Below are 23,112 nucleotides of genomic sequence, written 5' to 3'. Positions count from 1 at the left end.
ATTCTTTCTCATTTATAATTGCATTTCACATTGCAGCAATTTACGTGATGAGTTTTCTTGTTGCCATTAAGCTACCACTACTTAATCCCATCAGCAACGTTAGTTATAAATATGCATCAGTTAACACGTATTCCATTTCCAAGAATGTTCATGCATACAATATTGTCATGTATAAAAGCATATGCAAATACTCATTAATGTATAAATGTCAACAACAGTTGAGTTAATAATCTAAACATTTCCAATTTTGCCATAGTCTGTTGTCCCAATTCAAATCATCATTAATGGAGTATTATCTCACGTTTACTATGCTAACTTTGGTCATGCATTGTTAGTGTAATTAAACATAATTTCTCTAACATACGAGAACATAACTCTCATGTCACGATGACTAATCTTTGTACATACCATTGCTTATCATATAAGCCCTTCTTTAATGTATGCAACACTTACTCCCTTCACTAGAAGACCACCATCATTTCATACGACAAATCACATACCTCTTTCTTAAGGAAGTCATTTTAATCCTCATTTCTCTATCTTTCGATGTGAGGATTTCTCAAGATTCCCTTTCAAGAAATTATTAAAGATGTCTATCTTTCGGCATAAAAACCAAGATACAAAAACAAGGTTTACTTATCCTTTATGCATCAAATCAAGCAATCAACACAGCTCTTCCAACAAGACAATCTCTCCAAGAGAGTATTATTTTCAAGGAAGCTAACATGACCACTTCCTCTAAGTACACACAGACTCATAATTCCAAAGTCAAAATAGCTACCAATATGCAACATGTGTTCTCCTAACACAATTATTTTACTTTAATGTACATAGTTCCTTTCACGAAACAATTAAGACTTTTTGGTTCTTGTATGAACACTATTCTAATGTGTTCTTAAAGGACAGAACCTTTATTTCCATTTTCAAGAACTCTCTTAAAATCCTTTATCTTCATACATGAAGTATGCATACTCTTAGGATGAGACTATATTTATGTATATAGGTAATATACTCTTTCCTCAAGAAGTTAGGGATAAATATCTATGTGCCTAGAAGCACATCCTTAGTTATCTTTTATCATGCATGTAATGCATAATCATTTCACTAGAACTTAGAGACTAACTAGAATCATAATGCAATTAGCATATATATATATATATATATATATATATATTTCCCAAGAAGCTTTTATCAAATAAAGATACATATTTTAATTCAAGAAAACTTGACCACCTTCCATGCTATGTCCTCGGGACATTTATATGCCTCATCCTCTTCTCTCAAGAAGATACTTTGGCTATATTTAGCAAGGATTTTATTCCAAGAAAACAACGAGAGACAAACATTTCTCTCACAAGACTCACATGTAGTCCGACTAGGAGGAACTACCAATTCATTTTACCAAGAAGCATATAAAATAACCAATTCTTTTACTGCAAGTATTATCATAAGAAAACATATAAACAGTCAATCTTTAACTACATGCCTTATACCATTTTCTTTACCAAGAAAATCTATAAAAGAACCATTCTTTTATTGCATGCATTCAAATACTTTCTCTACTAAGAAATCATATAAGACATTCATATGTGTTCTTCAAGAAAGTGGACAAGACACTTATCTTATCCCTGGATCAACATGCATAACTAACAAGTTAAACCACCCTTACCGAAAGCAATGGCTCTACTTTATGCGATTAGAAGCATAATCTCCTAAGTGTCACACACGCACCAGAGTTACCACTTGATGCTAGACGCAACAACTATCATAACAGTACTATGTGTCTATTTCAGAACAATGACTTCTAGGAAGCATTACGAAAATCATTAACATCAATACACTATAGTTATCATTTTCCAACTCCTTAAGCATGGTCAAGGGAATACTCTCATGCACATCAAGCACTATCTAGTCATTTCCAGACTTAGAGTTTTCTGCAAGATTCTGATACCCAAGCTTGCTCTATCTGGTCATCACCAGGCTTAGCGATTTCTTTTCCCATCTCCGTCTGTCCCTACAGCATGGTCTTCTTCCTTCTCCTTGCTTCCTTTTCCTTTCGAAGCATCTATGGTTGGGGAAGGTAATTAGAGTTTACTGACAACTGTATTAACACAGGTAGTTTATTTATGAATAATTATCACATGTAATTATACCATGAATGGGTCCTAGAAATGTTACCCACTGAACATGCCTCTACCCTTAACTTCACACTGGAATGCAGAAATCCATCATTCCCATAGTGGAGATAAATTCAACCATCATTTAATCGAGACTCCAATGGTTTTTTTTTTTTTTTCTCCCAACAAGTAATGATTAACATCAGCACATACCATGCTAATGGATTTCAGTCAATTAGAGGGTAATCATCATGAAAACTATTAGGACATAAGCATATACTATTCATCATGCATTCTCATGGTGAATAAAATTAAGAACTCTTCTCGTGCACAACTGGACTATAGCACCGAGAGAGTAACAAAAATAAAATCTTCATACGCACATTTCATGCATGCGACATCAATCAACCTTCACTTCGTTACGATCTGTAACGATCTTAGTTCAATTGAATTAATGCATATAAGTTCTATGGGTTAGTCATACAACACTAACCAATCTCAACCACCAATCGTCTTCATGCATCCATGACAAGACTGATTCAAAAGTTAGGTATGACAATTAAGTCTCGCTGCTTGACTCATTGCATGTTTTCAATATCTAAAGGGGTTCTTCTAATGTCCTTTTTAACAATTTTTCATCCTATTCAAGGATGTTCCCCTAAGTTTTGCTCATTGTAACTTCAATTTGTTCATTAAATACATCATTGTTATTGCCATATTTGCAAATCAAACTTGGTAGTTGATTGTCACTTTCGTCAATGAGTGTTCAATATCGTTCTTAAGTGCGACAAAAGTTTCATTGTCTTTTATCCTCATCAGGAATCCAACGTTATGAACGTAGTTATGCAACAACTTATCACCTACTTCTCAAAGAAGTTATAACATGAATCACATCTGTCATGCCAATAGTAGTGTACGACATAAATGAATATGCGAATGATTTAACTCATACCTGAGTTAATGCCCACTGATGGCGTACTCCAATATCCTTTCCACTTACCAATTCCCAAAGGCGCCAGTATTGCAACCTTTAGCTCTGATACCACATTGTCACGATCTTCCGTATTTAAATGCATAAATAAATTAAATTTTAACAGGAGGGTCCATCTTTCAACCCCTTTAAATCTATTTACATTTACTAGCACATATTTGTGCTCACACCGGTCCGCATGTTGATAAACTTATATAAATGTAAACCCCTTAATAAATCTCAGGCTTGTAACATGGGCTCCGTTTCTTAACGTTTGAACCAACACTTAATGCAAATGGTATATACGTTGGCATATTCGGTTGTCATTTACACGGTGTGCCAGGTGGTGCGTGAGTAGTAACCCAACTCACCCTCTACCGTGGCCAGATGGCACCAGTTCACGTGAAGGCAGGTGATCAGTGGATAGTTGACCCACACTGGGTTCCGCGCCAAGACCTCCCGCTCAATTCAACGATGGTGATCCATCCTCTTCATCGAACGGCTCCGGTTGATCTAGGGTTTGACACACAATACTTAATCACCGGGTTCCTCGGGCAGAGTCCATTTGCTACACCCCGCGGCAGCCGAGCTCCTATACTTCTCCCTCAGACTCTCTGCAACTACTCCGGTGTCTATGATACTCCTCAGGTAAGAATGGCCGGAAGTAATTACACGTTCTCAATACAGTCAATTTAATTACAGCTTTCCTTATTATTTGTAACCCTCAAATTAATTGTGGTTGCATAAACATCTTGAGGGTTATGTACAGGTCCTTTGTAGCTTCTCCTACCGTGTGCAGAAGGGTTCGGGCTCCTTAACGAAATCTACAGGTATGGTCGAATAACCTTTTCCCCAGTTTAATGGTTATGATTTACTGTGCGAACGACTTCGAGCTGAAGCAGGGTTATGGTTTGTTACCTGTTTCAGGTTCGATGATTTGTCTCATACCCTGACTACGCCTATACGGCCAGTCTCCTCGAGCCGGTCTGTCTTGCGGCCTTTAGGGTTTAATAGGCTTTCATGCCATTTACTGTGTTTATTCATTTGTTTTGGGGCTTGGCCCTCAGGTGTTAAGATGTCACCGGATGTATATTTGAAAAGCTCTCAGAGTTTTACCGAGTCTATGAAGGTCTATATATATTGTTTTCATAATGTTGGGATTTACCACCGATCTCTAAGCCGGACTTCTCTCGGCCATGAACATGTTTTGCTGTTTTCTATTAATGATCATTTGTTTTCGCTTCTCAGCTTATACCATATTTCCGAATGGTCATTTTGATATTACTAGTCAGTTCATGTGGAAACTTATATACTGGGTTTTTCTTCTGTATGTTCATTTACCGTCTATGCCGCAGATTCGTGACCCTTAAGGTTTACTTCAGTGTGTATTAATACAGCATGTTTCTTGGGGTTTCCACATGTATTCAGTTCATTCTGCACGGTTTCCATTTATATATGTATACAGTTCCTTTAATGCGTTACTGAGGTAGTCCTGCGCTCAGGTGTTGAGCGCAGCGTCTACCTCCTCCGCAACAGTCATTATAATGACCCTGAATGTCAGTTTACTATTTGTTAAATTTATATATCATAAATCTGATATCATTAGCTTAACTGGTAACAATGCATGCGTTTGTCTGGTTCTGCTATGTTTACTTGTTAACAGGTCCGTCACATGGATTTGTAACCCTACCCGGGTCTGTTAATATGAGTAACCTATGGTAACCCTCATTAGGGTCTGCCCAAGCAATTTCGACATACATGCTGTACATTGCTAATGCTATTCCGTTTTCATGTTGACATATCACTATGCTGTATTATTTCCGTGCAAGTTACTGTATTATATAACCTGGTTTCCTACCAGGCATATCTAGACCTTTCCTAGGTTTTATTTGTTTTCTGTTCTCTAGTTTACCTCACGGTTATTGATACAGTCACATACCTCTGCCACAGCTCTAAGAACTAACTCTGTTCTGAGCGTATTATACTGACTATGCAACCGTAGGCTATTGATGCAGTATCTGTAGGTGACCATTGTCTTATATTAACATATATAACATTTCAAGAACTGTATGCATTAATCAGATTGACATACTACAGTAACTAATGACAGTAAGATAAGTTCCGTGACCGGTCTGTCCTCCTCTGTACCTGTTCTTTAATTGCTAGCTAGTTCAGAGAATGCGTACCTGGTTATTCCGTTATCGATGTCCTTACTTGCAGAAGTCACCTGCAATAGTTTTGCTCTTATCCTCCCAACCTTGAGATCCACTTCACACTGGATTCTCCCCCCGAGCAGTCTTGCAGGCCTACAGCCCTCAACAAGACACATGCACTCCTGTGCTGGGTTATCTGGTCTCTACCAGACTTAACCTCTTTCTCAGGTTATCTGGTCTCTACCAGACTTAACCTCTTTCTCAGGTTATCTGGTCTCTACCAGACTTCTTTCTCTGTCTGCTCTCTCCTGGAATTCTTCTCTCTGCCTCCTTTCCCCTGTTAGGGTGCTTGCTGATCCATTTAACCAATGCCAAGAATTAGTTGTAACTGATATGTAATTTAAAAATTACTTTTACGCAGGTTTGATTAACTGATTGGTAATTTAAAATTACCTTACGTGGGGTTAATCATAATAGGTATATCACAGTATATCAGCAACTTGTTCCTTAGAAGGAACATACTCCAACTTGACCTTCTGTTCAAGCACTTGTTCCCGAAGAAAATGATACTTGATTGGTATGTGCTTGTTTTTGAATGCATGACTGGGTTCTTTGAGATGCTGATTGCACTTGTGTTATCACATAAGATGGAGATAGGTGGTGTACAAGTGATTTGAAAATCCTGCAAGGTCTGCATCATCCAAAGGAGTTGAGTGCAGCAAGATGCAGCAGCAACATATTCTGCTTCAGCTGTAGATAAGGCAATCAAACTCTGTTTCTTGCTGAACCAAGATACTAGTCTGGAACCCATAAAGAATGCGCCACCACTTGTGCTCTTCCTGTCATCCACACTTCCGGCCCAATCGGCATCTGTATAAGCATGAAGTGTGAGATTTGTATCTCTAGGATACCATAAACCATAATTTTGAGTCCCTTGAAGATATTTGAAAATTCTCTTCACTGCCTGAAGATGAGTCTCCTTCGGATTTGCCTGAAATCTTCCAACTATTCCAACTGCATGCATGATGTCCGGTCGAGTACCTGTCAGATAAAGTAGAATTCCAATCATAGATCTGTAGGTTGGTTGATGTACTGCTGCAGATTCATCATTTGCACTGAGGCTACATCCTGTGACCATGGGTGTACATACTGGTTTTGCATCTTCCATGCCATATTTCTTCAAAATCTGTTTGAGATACTTGGTTTGAGACAAAAAGATTCCTCCTTCCTTTTGTTGGATTTGCAAACCAAGGAAATATGTCAGTTCTCCCAGCAAGGACATTTCAAATTCTTTCTGCATGACCAAGGCAAAGCTTTGACTCATAGCTTCTTCATTGCTGCCAAAGATAATGTCATCTACATACACAACAAGTATTAGCAATTTGTCATTTTCAACTTTTATATAAAGATTGCTATCTGCCGATCCTTTTGAAAAACCTGGTTGATGAAGATATTTGTCCAAACGATAGTACCAAGCCCTTGGAGCTTGTTTGAGACCATAGAGAGCCTTTTTCAATCTGCATACAAGATTTGGATCATTTCCAAGAATGAAACCATCTGGCTGCTCAATATATACTTCTTCTTCTAAGTCTCCATTCAGAAAGGCTAATTTCACGTCCATTTGAAATACTTTGAAGTTTTGAAAGCTTGAGAGAGCAAGGAACATTCAGATGGCCTCAAGTCTTGCAACAGGAGCAAAGGTTTCTTCAAAATCTATTCCTTCTTGCTGCGCATACCCTTTACAAACAAGTCTGGCCTTGTTTCTAATTACTTCTCCATTTTCATTCAATTTATTTTTGAAGACCCATTTTGTTCCTATAACATTCTTATCTTTTGTTCTAGGAACCAACTCCCAAGTGTTGTTCTTTTCGATCTGCTCAAGTTCTTCATCCATTGCTTTGACCCAACATTCATCTTTGCATGCCTCTTTCACATTTTGTGGTTCAGTGGAAGAGAGTAATGCCAAATAGCTTGAAGCTTCTGCAATTGTTCTTCTTGTTTGTACACCTGCTTCTTTCTACCCCACAATCTGAGATTCTGGATGATTCTTCTGAACATATATGGATGGAGTCTTCTCTTCTATTCTTGTCTGCTCCTCTGGTTCTTCTTGAGGTTCTTCTTCTTCATCATTCTATCTTTGAGGGTAGCCTTCATCTTCTTCGATGTCTTCATGATGTACTTGCCTAGGAATGTATCCCTTCTCATCAACCACTACATCAATGCTGTCAACAATTCTGCCAAGTCTTTTATTGTAGCACTTTTATGCTTTGCTATGTGGAGAATAACCAAGAAGAATGCCTTCATCTGCTCTAGGTTCAAGTTTGCCAAGTTTCTCATCAGTATTCTTAATATAACATTTGCTCCCAAAGATTTTGAAGTGCTTCACCGAAGGAGTCTCACCACACCAGAGCTCATGAGGGGTTTGAGTGCTGTTAACACGGACATTTGTTTTGTTGAGAATAACAACCGCAGCATGTGCAGCTTCACCCCAGAAAGTTGTGGGAGTACCCGACTCATCAAGCATAGCACGAGCCATTTGTTGGACTGTTCTGTTCATTCTTTCCACAACTCCATTTTGCTGAGGAGTTCTAGCTGTAGAGAATTCTCTTCTTATCCCATGTTCTTCACAGAAATCGAAAAATTCATTCGAGGTAAACTCCCCACCTCTGTCAGATCTGAGGCACTTAATTTTGTATCCTGATTCATTTTCAACCAAGGCTTTGAAGGATTTGAATCTTTTGAATGCTTCATCTTTGTGCTTCATTAGTCCTAACCAGACAAACCTGGAGAAATTGTCAATGAATAATATCAAGTATTCTTCTCCTCGAGGTGTTCTTTTTCTGAATGGACCACATGTATCTATATGTACTAGCTCAAGAGGCATGCTAGTTGATCCTTCCTTCTCTGGAAAATTAGTTCTGGTTTGCTTTCCAAACTGACATGATTTGCATATGGTGTTGTCTGGAATTTTGATATCTGGAAGATCGCGAACTGCCTGATATTTGCATGCTTTCCTTATTTGTGAAAAGCTTAGATGCCCCAACCTCCGATGCCATAGCCAGTGTTCATCATCCTTGCTTAGATAGCATTGTTGTTGTCCTTCTTCAAATACGTATAGATTATTTGGAGTTCTTTTACCTTTGATCACCGTTTTACCTGTATCAAGATCACGAACAAGACATCCATTTGTTCTAAATATCACCTCGGTTCCTTGATCACACATCTGGTTGACACTTAGAAGATTATGTTTCAATCCATCAACATACAAAACATTTCCAGCCTTGACCTTTTCTTTTAACTGAGCAATGCCTTTTCCTTTTATAGTTGCAGGAGTATCATTTCCAAAAGAAACTTTCTTTCCCTTTTCTAGAGCAGAATATGACTCAAGTTTTTCTTTATCACCTGTCATATGCTTCGAACATCCACTGTCAATGTACCATAGATTTTCATGTCCCTCTGCATAGAATGCTATCCCGCATCTTTCTGTTTGTGGTTCCTTTATTCTCCATGTTTTGGTGTTTGAGGCTTGTTCCTTTGTCTGCTGAAACCTGCTCCTGCATTCAGAATCTTCATGACCAAAGTTATTGCAAATAGAACATTCAATTTCATTTTCAAGAGCCGAAAAGTTGTTATAGGTCCTTTTTGTAATCCCGATCATACTTCTTTGTTTTTGAGCTTCTCTAGTCATGATTGTTTTATATGCAACACATTGAGCTGCTTTGTGACCAAAGTTATGGCAAGAGAAACATTGTCCATTGAAGAAATTTCTGCGGTTATCAAATCTACCGGCCAAATGATTGTAATTTCTATTGTCATCCATTCTTGAACTAAATTGAGAAGATTTTACCTGTGGCTAGTTGTAGCTTTTGTTCACCCTTAAAACGGATTGCCCTTGATAGTCTCTGTTTGCAATTCGTCCCTGCCTTGCCTAATGGTCTTCATTGTGCTTTTGCTCATTCCTTCTTGCTGCATCAAAATAACTTTTTGAAGTGGTTGCTTGAGAAGTTTCTCCATTATAGCCCAGACCTGTCTTGTTTAGTGGAGAACGTTGTACATTGATAATCTCATCCAAAGTTTCAGATCCTTTGACAAACTTAAGATTAATAGCTTTTGTTTTCTCAATCTCTTTTCTAAGACCAACAATTTCACCTTCTAATTTTTCAAGATGTTTTTCCTTTTCATCAATTTGAAATTGTAGAGTATCAATGATCATATTCTTTTCTTCTATACATCTCTTGAGTCTAGTAATTTCTTCAAAAAGGCTATCCACATCTATAGCATCCGTATAATCATCATCTTCAAATGCCATTAATAGTTTATAGTCATTACCTTGTTCATCTTCATCACTAATCGATAGACCATCACTATCTTCATGAGTGTAGTAACTTTTCTTGTTTGCACTCTGTTTCTTGTTCCATCTAGCAGGTTCCTTTCCTTTATCCTTATAAGGACATTTTGCAGCATAATGACCTACTCTTCCACAAGCAAAACATTTAAAAGGTAACTTACCTCTGAACCTTCCAGAACCCCTTTGAAGATTTCTGACAAAATTTGATTCTTCTTCTTCTTCTTCTGGCACGTGACTTGCTTCATAGTAATCTCCTTTGCCTGAAGCCTTGAAAGCTGCTTCTCTTCTGTCTGATGGACCTCCCTTTCTCATTTCATAAGCAGTTAGAATTCCATGTAGTTGAGACATGGTGAGAGTTTGTAGATTTGCTTTTTCCTCTATAGCGAACACTTTAGATTCAAACTTGGGGGACAAGGATCTTAGGACTTTTTCAACCACAATAGCCTCTTTTATTTCTTCACCCAAGTTTTTCATGCAGTTAACAATTTCATCTACCCTAAGGAAATAGTTAGCCACACTTTCATCATTATACATTCTGAGATTCTCATAATGAATCCTGAAAGTTTGAAGTTTAGGATGTTTTACCTGTTCATCTCCTTCATAGCTCGTGACAATTTTGTCCCATATTTCTTTTGCGGATTTATAGTGCATTACCTTCACGAATTCCGATTGGGATAAGCATCCCAATAGAGTATTGACTGCTTTCGCATTTGTTTCATATTTCTTCTTCTCGGCCGAATCTGTAGGAGTAGCTAAAGGAAAAGTGTAGCCTGTCTCTATGATATCCCAAACTTCTATACCAAGAGATTGAAGATAGGCAGTAACTCTTATCTTCCAATAATTGAAGTTCGTCCCATCAAAAATTGGTGGCCTGATTGATGCTTCTCTCTCGTAGTTGCTCATGATGAATGATCTACCTTCAAGCGATCAAGCTTCTCTGAAGGACCTGCTCTGATACCAATTGTTGAAAATAATACTGAGAGGGGGGGGTGAATCAGTATTATCAAGTTCTTTTAACAAATCTTCCTTATTTACACTTTGAATTATTTTTGCATATCAGTACCATAAAATAATGAGCATGAACAAGAAAAACAGATAGTCACACCAAAGAACACCAGATATAAGGTGGAAACCCAATGTGGGTGAAAACCACCTGCTGCAATATGTCTCTATCTTCTTTCAAATTAGAAACTCCTGTTACAATGATTTTGTACTGGTGCAGTCCTTTACCAGTACGCAGGCTGCAACCTGCAGAGAGCTACAACTCTCTCTCGTTTTCCAGTCTCTCCTGGAAGGGAGCTACAACCCCCTACTTCTTTTCTTTCAAGGACCACTTTTCATAAATTTTCAAACTGGATCCAACAACAACATTGAAGCTCATAATCAAACAACCTTCTGAATCACCCAATCACCAGATCCATACATATACAATGATATTATGAGCGTTATCAACCAGATCTAGTACATAAATATAAGTCATTAATCATGTTGGTATCTGAACTCAATACCAGTAACCAAACATCAGTTATGCACCCAAAACCCTGCAGAATAGTCAAAGGCAGTTAAAACAAATTTTAAGCAGGGATCGCAACTTCACTGGTATAGATCTGCGGATATCTGTACTACCTCCGCACCTGCGCCTTCTGTGGCGCCGCGACCACCGCACCTGCGCCTTCTGTGGCGCCTCCGCACTACGCCTTCTGTGGCGCCTCGACACTGCGCCTTCTGTGGCGCCTCTGCACTGCGCCTCCGCAATGCGCCTTCTATGGCGCCTCTGTGGCATCTCCGCACTGCGCCTTCTGTGGCGCCTCCGCACTGCGCCTTCTGTGGCGCCTCTGTGGCGTCTCCGCACTGCGCCTTCTGTGGCGCCTCCGCACTGCGCCTTCTGTGGCGCCTCTGTGGCGTCTCCGCACTGCGCCTTCTGTGGCGCCTCCGCACTGCGCCTTCTATGGCACCTCTGTGGCGTCTCCGCACTGCGCCTTCTGTGGCGCCTCTGTGGCGTCTCCGCACTGCGCCTTCTGTGGCGCCTCCGCACTTCCGCAGCTACAGCGCTCGAGAGATCACCCTTCACAGATTCGCTTTCAACTTCCCTTTCATAGATCAAACTTTTAAAACAATAACCCAATATTTCAGATCTTAAGATATTCGATTTGCAAGAATGAATTAGCCAAGTGATCTCCTTTGCTTTATATAGGCAAGCTTCTTCCTAAAATCATGGATCAATACCATAGATAACCAATACAAGGGGCCCAAAAACATGGGGCTCAATAATACCAAGGACTAACCACCATGGACCAAAGGTAAGTTCTCCAACATATACACACTTTTGACGAGGTACCATGGTCCAAAACCATAGGTTCAAATACCAAGGACTAACTACCATGGACCAAAGGTAAGTTCTCCAACATGAAAGTGCGTGAACTTTTTCTCTACATGAAATAAACTTTTCTCTACATGAAATAAACTTTTCTCTGCATAAAAGTGCGTGAACTTTTCTCTACATGAAATAAACTTTTCTCTGCATATAAGTGCGTGAACTTTTCTCTACATAGAATAAGCTTTTCTCTGCATATAAGTGCGTGAAATTTTCTGCACTATAATTTATCATCTGAGATGAGTGGGTTGCCATCAAGTACAACATATGTATCATAAAGCCATACCAGAATCATAATGCCAACATAGGTTGGGTGGACCCACCTATGGTTTTGTAGAGTCATTTTTGGTGGGGAGGAGCCAAATAGCCATTCCCTTTGGTCCATGATCGAAGAAACTAGAAGTTCCATCCCTAGCCCTTGGGAAGGACGTCCAATGAAATGAAATTAAAAATATGGAAAACTTGGTGGTTGTAGGATGCTTCAATAACAAGCACGTATCCATGGTTGTTTTGAGAAGGTGGTAGCAACAAAAATTCAAGTTTCTCCTTGGTTATCTCTCACACTACATGATAGTGGCAAAATGGTGTATGGGGTGGAAATTCTTATCAACAAATTATGCTTGAAAAATCCTGTATAAGAAGTGGTCCTAGATCTCTCAAGTGTTATTTGTGAAGAAATGGTCTCTCAATTTTAACACATGATCGAAGAAACTAGACTTGAATCCTATCTGGGTTTGGCTCCTCACCTTACTACCCTTTCTCTAGTCTAAAAGTGTGTTTAAGGAAGTGGGGAATTCTATGGAATTTTTCTGAGGTGAACATTTCCTTTTAACAAATTGGCTATATGGTTATTGATCACATACGGGTGGGGTTAAATATTTCACTAAGTTTTCTTGAATCAATATTTATTAGCTTCAAAGACATCACATATCACTAGAATATCAACTACGAAGGCATTCCTTTCAAGTGTTCTTGATGGCATGCCTATGGTCACCCTACCCGAGACTATGCAACGGGGAAAATGAAAAGGAAGAAATGATTTAGGAAAAGTAAAATATATTATGTTACTTCACTAGGCTCCCCTGTAATTTCTAATTGAGAGGCATTGGGCCAAAACTGTGCCCCTCCTTATGCTCCTCATCTTACTCACAAAGGGCATCAACTTTGGATCCTTCCATTCCCTCCCCCTCCCCCATTGTAAACCTCTTCTTTATATACCCCCATCCCCTTCCTCTCATCTCCCTCTATCCCCCCTCGCTACAATATTTGTTCCTATAGTATCTCTTCGCCGCCCCCCCCCCCCCCCCCCCCCCCCCCTTTTGTTCCTCTTGACCTTGTCTCCAGCTCTCACAAGGATCTAGGCACTTTCAAGGACCTACCTCATCCCCTTCCATCAAAGGAAAAGGGTATCTCCTCTCAAAAGAATAACATCAAGCTAGTTTCAAAATCCATTGTGGGAAACAATCATCAATTTTAAGGATACTTAGACCATCAAGCCCTATCTTGGTTTCTTAATGAAAGTTATCTCTCTGAATTGTCAGGATCTAGCCAACCCTAGGAAAAAAATGGCTCTTAAATGACTCATTATTAAAAATTCTCCTCAAATCCTTTTTTAATAAGAATTGACAATTAAAGGAGCTGATAAAGATATCAATTCCTTAAGTAATTCTCTTCTAGACTGAGATTTTTTATCCATTGACACTGTAGAAATATTAGGGGGTTTGACCACAAGATGGATATCCCACTCCTTGCAACTGCAAAACTCATGGTCAATTTGTTGTAGTTTGGTCTTGAACCTTCACTTCTATGATCTAAATCTATCCTTCCTATTCATAAACCTCCATGTTCCATACGCTAATAGATGACATTTCTGGGATAATTTTACAAAGATTTCCACTTTCATCTCAAGTAGAGTCATTTTTGGTGGGGACCTAAACTTTACTCTTAGTAACTTTGAAATTTGGGTTTTTCCAGCTAGACTTGTTTCCCTCTCATATTTCCTTGTATACCTGCTAGATGATCTTAGTCTTATCAACATTATCCCTCCCAAGGTTCTTCCTACATGGATAAAAAATGGAAATGGATCCACCAAAATCACAAAGAATCTTGATTGATTCCTAGTTCGGATGCTCTTTTGTAGCTCAATCTGAAAATAAGAAAATGGACTTCAATTAGTGGAGACTCCGACCAAGTCCTTATTCTCTTTTATATGGAACCCTTCCCTCATAAGTTACCTTGTCCTTTCAAGCTCAATCCCTCCTGGATTGATAATCCCTCCATGATTTCTTTCCTAAACAATAATTGGACTCATCTCTACCCCAACTCCTCTGAATCTCCCCTTATTCAATTCCAATAGAATCTCAAAAAGTACAAGTCAGTCATAATCAAATGGGAAAAAAAGATGAAAGAAGAGAACTTTAGAGCCCTGAAGGAAATCAAATCCCATCTCCTCTCCCTTTGAACCAAAATGTTATTGGGGATCCCTCAGAGGATCTAAATGCTCATATTCGGAACTACAAAAATCTAAAAGGAAGATCCTCCTAGACTAGGAAAAGGAATGGAGGTTACAAGGTTAATCCTATGTCTCCATGTAGGAGATGACAACACGGAATACTTTCATAGGTTGACCAACCATAACAAAACCATAAATACCATTTGGGGTATAAAAGGGGAAAATGAAAATATGGCCACATCTTTTATGATATAGCTAAAGAAGGTTGATCTTAATTCAAAACTATATTTCATCAAGATGAGAGAGCTTATGTCAAAAAATATTGTCAACATCTAGACACTTCCCAACTTTTATAGACGACTATCAAAACAAATCTCCCATGGCTGAGGTCTTTAGACCTAAACTGGAAAGACTTCTTCATAGTTTCAAAAAGGAAAAAAGCCCTAGACTAGATGGGATCCCTATTGAATTCTTCTCCCAATTCCTAGATATCTTGGGTGATGATCTCCTCTCTATTGTTGATTACTCTAGGTCCATTATTCTCATTCTAGCTCCCTTTAATTCCACCTTTATTACCCTTATTCCAAAAATTGATAATGTCAATTACTTTGAACAATTTAGGACCATTTCCCTTTGCAATGCCATTTACAAAATTATCTCCAATGCTATCACTCTTAGATTAAGGGAGACTCTTGTAAACCATATCTCCCTCTAAAATCAATTTGGTTTCTTATATGATAAGCATATTCATGAGTTTATTGGAATGGCTCAAGAAGTTCTTCTTTCAGTCAACACCCTTTGTCAATTAATTTTAGTCTTCAAATTTTACCTCTCTAAATCTTTTGATATAGCCAATTGGATTTATCTTCATTTGATTATGATTCACCTAGACTTCTCACATTCCTTTGTATCCTAGATTATGAACGATATCAACAATCATTTTTCCATCCTCATAAACATAGATACTTCCCCTTTCTTCAATATAGAGAGGTGCTTATGATAAGGATATTCCTTCTCCCCTCTTCTATTTATTTTGGTGGTCGAGGGTCTGAGTAGGTTGATTCCATACACAGTTTGCAGAGGAAGCTTCAAAGGTGTATTCACCTCTCCTGGTTGTTCTCTTTCTCATACTTTCTTCATGGATGATGTTCTTATTTTCTTGGATGATGCTCTTCCCCACATGCAAGGTCTAAAGGATATCATTCATATCTTCAATCGCACAACTCACATGATTATCAATAATAAAAAAACCCTCTATCATCAGATGGCATGTGCTAGAAGATGAAAAACTTATTATTGAACATATCCTTTCAGCTCAAATAATGATTATTGTTCAAGGCTTAAATTAAAATATCTAGGTTTTGTCCTTAAACCTTGCATCTATCATAAATAAGATTGGTCATGACTACTAGAAATAGTGGAAAAAAGAATTAGACTATGGAGAAACAGGTGGCTTTCAAGGGTTGGTCACCTTTCCCTTTGTAAATCACTCATTAAATCCATTCATGTGTACTAGGATTCCCTAGCATGGATTCCTCTAAGTATTCTAGAGAAGATAAAGGAATTTTTTCTGTGGTTTCTATGGCTTAGAAAAGAAGAAAATAATTTTTTTTCCCTCACAACTTGGAGCTCCATCTCCAAGCCTAAAGTTTATGAAGATTGGGGGCTCAAAAATCTTCCCTATTTCGCAAAAGGCTTGGTAAACATAATTACCAGTCAAATAAGAAAGTGAACCGGTACTCATTTTTTTGAGGAGGCAAAAAGTCACCGGATTTTGAAAAGTGTTGATGCCATAATACACTTTTTTTTAAGCATATTTTTGGCACTTTAAATTTTCTTATGTATCAAATATGAAAAAAAAAATTCGATGTTAGTAATTTTCATGTTGATTTTGAAAAGTGTTGATGCAGCGTCAACACATTTTTTAAATGTTAGTGATTTTCGTGTTGATTTTGAAAAGTGTTGATGCAGCATCAAGACATTTTTTTAGAGGGCTTACTTTTTACACTTCAAATTTTTTTATGTATCAAGTGTGAACATTTTTTTTGTTAGTGATTTTCATCTTGATTTTGAAAAGTGTCAATGAGCACCAACCCTTTCTGTTTAAAGGACTTAGTTTTTATACTTTAAATTTTCTAATGAATTAAGTGTGGATAATTTTTTTTAAATGTTGGTGATTTTTATGTTAGTAAAAAAAAAAAGGAACATGACAAAAAAAAATCAAATACACAAAATATATATATATATATAAACACCCTACAAAAAATGTAAAAAAAAAAAAAAAACATAAAACATAAAAAAATAAAAATATGTATAAAATTAAATTTAAAAAACAAAACAAAACAAGAAAACAAAAAAAACATAACAAAAATAAAAAAGCATAAAACATTAAAAATAAAAATAAAAAATAAAAAACCATGATAAAAAAAAATAAATAAATAAATAAATGTTAGTAATAAAACATTAAAAAAAAATACAAATTCAAATACAAAAAAATATATTAAAAAAACAAAAAAACTATAAAAATGTAAAAAAAAAAAAAAAAAAAAAAAAAAAACCAAAATTAACTCGAAAAAGTAAAAAAAAAATTGAATAAAAAATTAACAAAAAAACAAAATATAAATAAAAAATGAAAATTATATATATATATATATATATATATATATATATATAGAAAAACAAATTGAACCACAAAAAAAATCTTAAAACAATTTTTTTAAGTAAAAAAAATAAATAAATAAAAAATAGTAATAATAATATTTACCAAAAAAGTGAAAATAAAAAATTAAGAAAAAAACTAAAATTAAAAAAAGCATTAATTAAAATTAAGAAATTTTTTTTTAATTAAAATTATAAAAATAAATAAATAATCCCTCCCCCCTCGGCCTTCCCTCACCCCCCTCACCTCCCCCTCACCTCTCCCCTTCTCCCTCAGCCCTGCCTCACCCCCCTCACCTCCCCTCTCCCCTCCCCTCTCCCCCGACTCTCCCCCCTGATCCTTCCCCCCTCGGCCCTCCCTCACCCGCCTACCCTCCCCACCCTCGACCTTCCCCATCCCTCACCCCCATAGAAAATTTTAGGGGCGAATGTTCGCCCTTTGGCGAAATTAAGGGGTTTTAAATTTCTAGTGGGCGAATATTTTGTATCATAGTACATTTTTACAAATCACCTCAAATAGCCCACCTTATTTTAAGGGAGAGGGTAAAAAGGTAAATTTAGCCCTTGAAATTAGGAGTTACAACCTTCCATTCGCCCATTTTCGAGAATAGGTTTTATTTAAGTGAATCCATTCGCCCATTTTCAAGAATAGGTTTTATTTAAGTGAATCCTATGGGCCAAAGGCCCAAATACCATATTTATAAAAGAGGTATGGTAAATTAATAAAAATATAAATAAATGAGAGGTATGGTAAATAAATAAAACATTTTTTATATTTACTCCATAAGTCACCTTATATACATGGAAGGGTGTAAAAAAATAAAAATATAAGTAAAGTGGAAGTATGGTAAATAAATAAAACATCTTTTTATACTTACTCAAAAGGTATGGTAAATAAATAAAAATATAAATAAACTAGATGCATGGTAAATAAATAAAACCTCTTTTTATATTTAGTCCATAACCCTCGTTCTATTTATGAAGGCTCAAGAAAGAGGTTTTATTCAAGTGAATCCTATGGGCCAAATACCATATTTGTAAAAGAGGTATGGTAAATTAATAAAAATATAAATAAACGAAAGGTATGGTAAACAAATTAAACATTTTTTTATATTTACTCCATAAGTCACCTTATATTTACAAACACTCAAAAATGCCTTATATTTGGGTGAAACCTATGGGACAAATACCATGGACTAGATTGTTATTAATACCATGTAAAAAAACATTATTAACCCTAATATTAGTATTAATAAAAATAAAAATGGCACATGGTATTGACCCATGGTATTCACCTGGAATGTACCCTATTTAAATGGGGGAATTAAACTAGCATAGACCCATCTTTACTCTGGATCTACTAACCCCCTAGAGGTATCAAATATCGTGATATGAAAACTAGAATAGAGTGAAAAAATATTTGATCCGATCAAGAGTAAAAATGGATGCTGTAATTTAATGTATGTTAAACATTTTAGCTTGGTTAAAATAAAAAATAAAATAAAAATCAACTATTAATTTTATTAATTTTTATAAATTACTAATAGTAATTTATAAGCTCCAGGTTTATGATAACCCATGGCATTGACCCATGGTAATACCATGGTATTCATGTGACCATAGACGATTTAAAGGGGAAATTATATCATCTTAGATCCATCTTAATTCTAGGTCTACCAACTGCTCCGAGGGATAAATAGATTTCATCCCCTAAGAGTGGTAGATGTGGAGTTAAGATGGATACAGGTTGGTTTTTATGATAATGAAGATATTAAATAGACTTAGGAAATTATATTGTAAAAACATCTTAAGGTGAATGGTTAAAGCATAGACATTGGACAAGTATATTTGTATACTACTGTTTTAAACTGAAAAAAATCCAGGGCTAAAAGGAATGGATTGATTGCACTAGTCATCCTTCTATAACTTTCCAACATATGCTGGAGTAAACAGATTGTAATTTGGATAATTTTTCTAATTGCAAATAGGAACATACTTGTGTATTAGCAGGGTGGTTACAAGGTCCCTAGAAGTGATGAATTTGAATTTTTCTTGGTTTTATATATAGTATTAGGTTTTTTTCTCATGCTTTCTGTGAATGGCACGGGTGAATTTTATCCTACACCCACTAGGTTATCGATATGTAATTTCGGTAATTTTGATTTCAAAAGATATTTTAAAGAAATGCAATGATTTCATTTGTGTATTCAATAAACACAAGATTTTATAATTGAGTAAAATATTCGCCATGCCTGGTGAGAGATTCGCCAAAAAATTATATATACATATCATATTATTGATAAAATTGCCTTCCATTTTTCCTATATACCATGGAGATTCGCCCATTTTTTATATATGTAAATTTAGGGGGGGTTCTTAAAATTTTCCCTACTCACTCCCCTCACCTTCAATATTTGAATTTTTTTGTCATGTTCTTTATGTTTTATTACTTGTTATTATTTCTTATTTTATTTTTCAATATTTGAATTTTTGTTTTCTTATGTATCTTTCAGATATATATATATATATATATATATATATATAGTCCATGTCGATGCTTGTCTAGCAACCCAATCCCATTATGTGGAATTTGATAGTTGATTTTAAATTTTTCGTTATAATGAATCGAGTCTGCCCCACAATGTGTTAATTTCATGGTTGGTCTTTAAGTTTTCATTACAATGGGTTGAACTCACCTACACTGCGTGTTAATTTGATAGTTGATTTTTAATTTTTTTTGCAATGTCTCAAGTTGTCTTAGGCTAAGATTTTAAAATCGCTATACATTTAACATTTAAAAAAAATACTCTTGGTATAATAACTCTTTCATTCAGGTGTTCATTTTTAAAGTTTTTTTAGTCATAAAATTTTTCCATAATGTCATGCTTGAAATATTTTGAAAACTTGAGATTTTTTTGTAGTCATAATCTTTGGTTTTAATTGCATGGTTGAAAATTTGTCAATATTTTGATGTTTCTCTCAGTCATAATATTTTATCTTTAATGCTATGGTGGAAAACATTTACAGTTTCAAGGTGTTTTAGAGTCAAGATATTTTATCTTTAACAACATGGATGGAAATAGTTGGAATTAATAGACATGATATTTTATCTTTAACATCATGTTTGAGAATTTTTGGAATTTTACAGTTTTTCGAAGTCCGAATATTTTCTCTTTAACTCCATTGCTAAAAAATGTCAAAATTGTAACCCATTTTTTTTTTGTTATTCCAGAATAAACAATTTCTTTTAGTAGTGTTTTTTTCAACCATTTTTCAAAAAAAAAAAAAGGTTTTTAATTCCATTTAAAAACATTTTGAAAATTTACCCTAAAAAAAACATTGTTCTGGAATAAATAATTTTCATTTTTGGGTTGTTTTATCATTTGTTTTTGGGGTTTTTGGGCTCGAGTACCCGTTTTGAGGTAATAGTTCCTATTTCATCCGTAACTATGTTGGTATCCAAGGGTGTCTAGTGTCTCATCTAGGGGAAGGCATCGAATTGCAAGTCATGCATAAAAATATATCAAACCTTTATCAATATTAGATTGGATATTTTCCCCTCTGAAAGAAAGTTCGAAAGCATCTATAATCTTGAAGGGCATCGTAAAAGTTTTCCCCATCATAGGTGATCATCTTTGTTGGAATATTGGTAGTGGCACAAAAGTTATTATGGGGAGGTCTCCTTGGATCGGGATCCTACAAGGACATCAACTTTTAGATCCATTAATTCACCACCTTGCTGATATTGGGAAGTTTATTCTAGCACACATATCTTAAGCCTATCCTCCAAATGGACCACAACCCTAGTTATCTACTGATGACCTTCAACTTGAAGGTCAGAATGCCACTTCATCGAGGATGGTTACATCAAGGTCCTTAAATTTACAAATGTTTCTATATCTAATTCTGAGATCAACTTCTTTGGACGCCAAGCCCTTCTAGAAATTATGCTTTGAAATATGGTTACATTTCTTACGTTCACAAGCATGGGAATCCTACCTAGAGGGGAAAATATCTTTGGAAAATTGGTTGTCCTTCAAAAGTGAAATTTATAATCTTGCTCATGTTAAAAGATGAAGTCCCCACTTGGGAAAATCTACGAAAATGATATTTTATGCGCACTAATTTCTAATCTCTCTACATACAAGATGCTAAATCTATCGTCCATATTTTCATCAAATGCCCCTTTACTAGAAGGGTCCGGTCTTACATTAAATATTCTTATCCTCAGCTTCCACCTTGGAAAGAAGAAAGCATCATTTTTTCCTACAAACATGGCTCTCTCACTATGACTCTCTTTGTGTGTTATATGGGATATTTGGTTGGAACTGAATGTAGATATCTTTGAAAAGAAAGATACAAGCTAATCCAAATTTTCATCTCAAAGTTTAGTTATTGCTTCCTCTTCTCTTCCCTGCCATAATAGTGCATCCACCCTTCATGCTCCTATGATTTTTCAAACTAAGTCCCCCTAGGATTTTTTTGATGGGGTAGTAGAAGGTTTGCCTTCTCAAGGAGTAGTCGATGGCATACTAAACCTATATGATACCCACTCTCTATCTTTGTTTTCTAATATTGGTTTAACCACAAATAAATATGCAGAACTACTTTCCCTCCATACCATCATTTTCTTGGTCATTGCTTGAGATGTCCACACTTGACACATGTATGGTAACTCACAGGTAGTCATTAAATGAATGAAAGGGAAAGTTGTCCTCAGTAATTATTCCATACTCTCTCTTCATCAAAAAATCGCAAAAAAGATCTCATCTTTCTCTCGCATTAATCTTGATCACATCTACATCTAGAACAACTGATAGGTTCTTGAAAAGTGGAATGGATTTGAACCAAGGAACAATTGTGGTCACTGAAAATAAAGAGGGCCCAAGGACATAATTTGTTTTTGACCTTTGCGTCTCACTAGCTCCCTAGAAGTTTATTTATCATATCATTTTTTTGTACTTTCATAGATACCATAATTTCTATATCTTTTTTGTTTTGGTTTAATAGTATCTAACACACAACCTCGAGCAGATCGTCAAAGACAACTATGTTGTCATATTTGTAGGGGATATTTTCAGTTGGTTTCTCCAACATTTTTCTCTTGATAAATCAGTGATGAGGGACTCTTTCATATCGGCCTACTGATGAATATAGATGATAATAGAAAAAACTATTTATTTGGGGTCATGTCCTAAAAAAAGAATGTTCATGCATATACTAATGTAACTTTTTTTTTTAATATAATGAATTTTTTTTGCCTGATAAATAAATCTCACAGCTCTTAATTAAAACATAAGAATACGAGTCGTATTATCATATGTATCAGTAGTATTTGACACAATAGGAACATATCAAAACCTTTGTTTACAACCTTCAAACACAAGGAAAACATTCATTTCCCGAAGAAGAAAAAGGAACACCTTAAACCTAACTCCTAAAGGTTTGTTTTTCCTTGGACTTTTGAATCTTCAAAACCTTCTTGACAATATTTTGTTCTTCTTTCAAGAATGCTTGAATAATTTGGCCACAAAAAAATTAACCAGATAAAACACCTTCCTATGCTTTTCCAATAGTTCTCATGTTCCTGCTAAGCCTTGACCTATTGTACTCAAATAGCCTTAGATGGGGGACCCCATGAATTCTCTTGCTTGACATTTATGTCCACTAGCTCTCTTCTCTGTGGTCTAGTATATTAGCCTCCCACGTGGAGTCCTTAGAACCTAGTTAGTTATATTTCATCGCATAGTTGTGGCGCTTGAGATACGTCAACCTTTACACCATCTCTCCCTCTCAGTTGATAACCACAACTTCTATATAAACATAATGAAAGTTATAGACTTATTTCTATGGGGAAAGAAGAAAAAGAAGAAAAAAAAAAGGTAAATTTGATTTAGACGAAATAATGATTTTTCAAAATAGTTTTACCCAATCTAAATTATTTAAAATACAATTCTTACACCCACAATGCAATATAAAATAAATTAAATATTTTTTACATAAAATATAAATTATATAAAAAAAAAATGTGATACATGGA

At 35.9% G+C, this 23,112-nt stretch overlaps 1 protein-coding gene and 1 pseudogene across 2 annotated transcripts; one reads left to right on the top strand and one right to left on the bottom strand.

Moving 5' to 3' along the window:
• Positions 1-3,442: 3,442 nt before the first annotated feature.
• Positions 3,443-4,339, top strand: LOC149163538 (uncharacterized). 2 transcript variants are annotated; one of them, XM_089430766.1, is made up of 3 exons: positions 3,443-3,735; positions 3,857-3,917; positions 4,015-4,339. In XM_089430766.1, the coding sequence occupies exons 1-3, from the start codon at positions 3,475-3,477 to the stop codon at positions 4,038-4,040; spliced, it is 348 nt and encodes a 115-aa protein (XP_089286892.1). In that variant the 5' UTR covers positions 3,443-3,474; the 3' UTR covers positions 4,041-4,339. The 2 variants fall into 2 exon arrangements, with proteins under 2 accessions (XP_089286892.1, XP_089286891.1); XM_089430765.1 differs by having other exon boundaries at positions 3,845-3,917.
• An 18,163-nt stretch (positions 4,340-22,502) lies between these two features.
• Positions 22,503-22,856, bottom strand: LOC149163537 (large ribosomal subunit protein eL34 pseudogene; annotated as a pseudogene).
• Between the last annotated feature and the right edge of the window lie 256 nt (positions 22,857-23,112).

Source organism: Pinus tabuliformis, chromosome 5_1 (assembly GCF_031772625.1).
Source record: "Pinus tabuliformis cultivar Carrire ecotype Pingquan chromosome 5_1, CPIR1, whole genome shotgun sequence".
Taxonomy (NCBI): Eukaryota; Viridiplantae; Streptophyta; class Pinopsida; order Pinales; family Pinaceae; genus Pinus; species Pinus tabuliformis.
The sequence above is the reverse complement of the archived record's forward strand: the minus strand, read 5'-3'. Positions and strand labels throughout refer to the sequence as shown.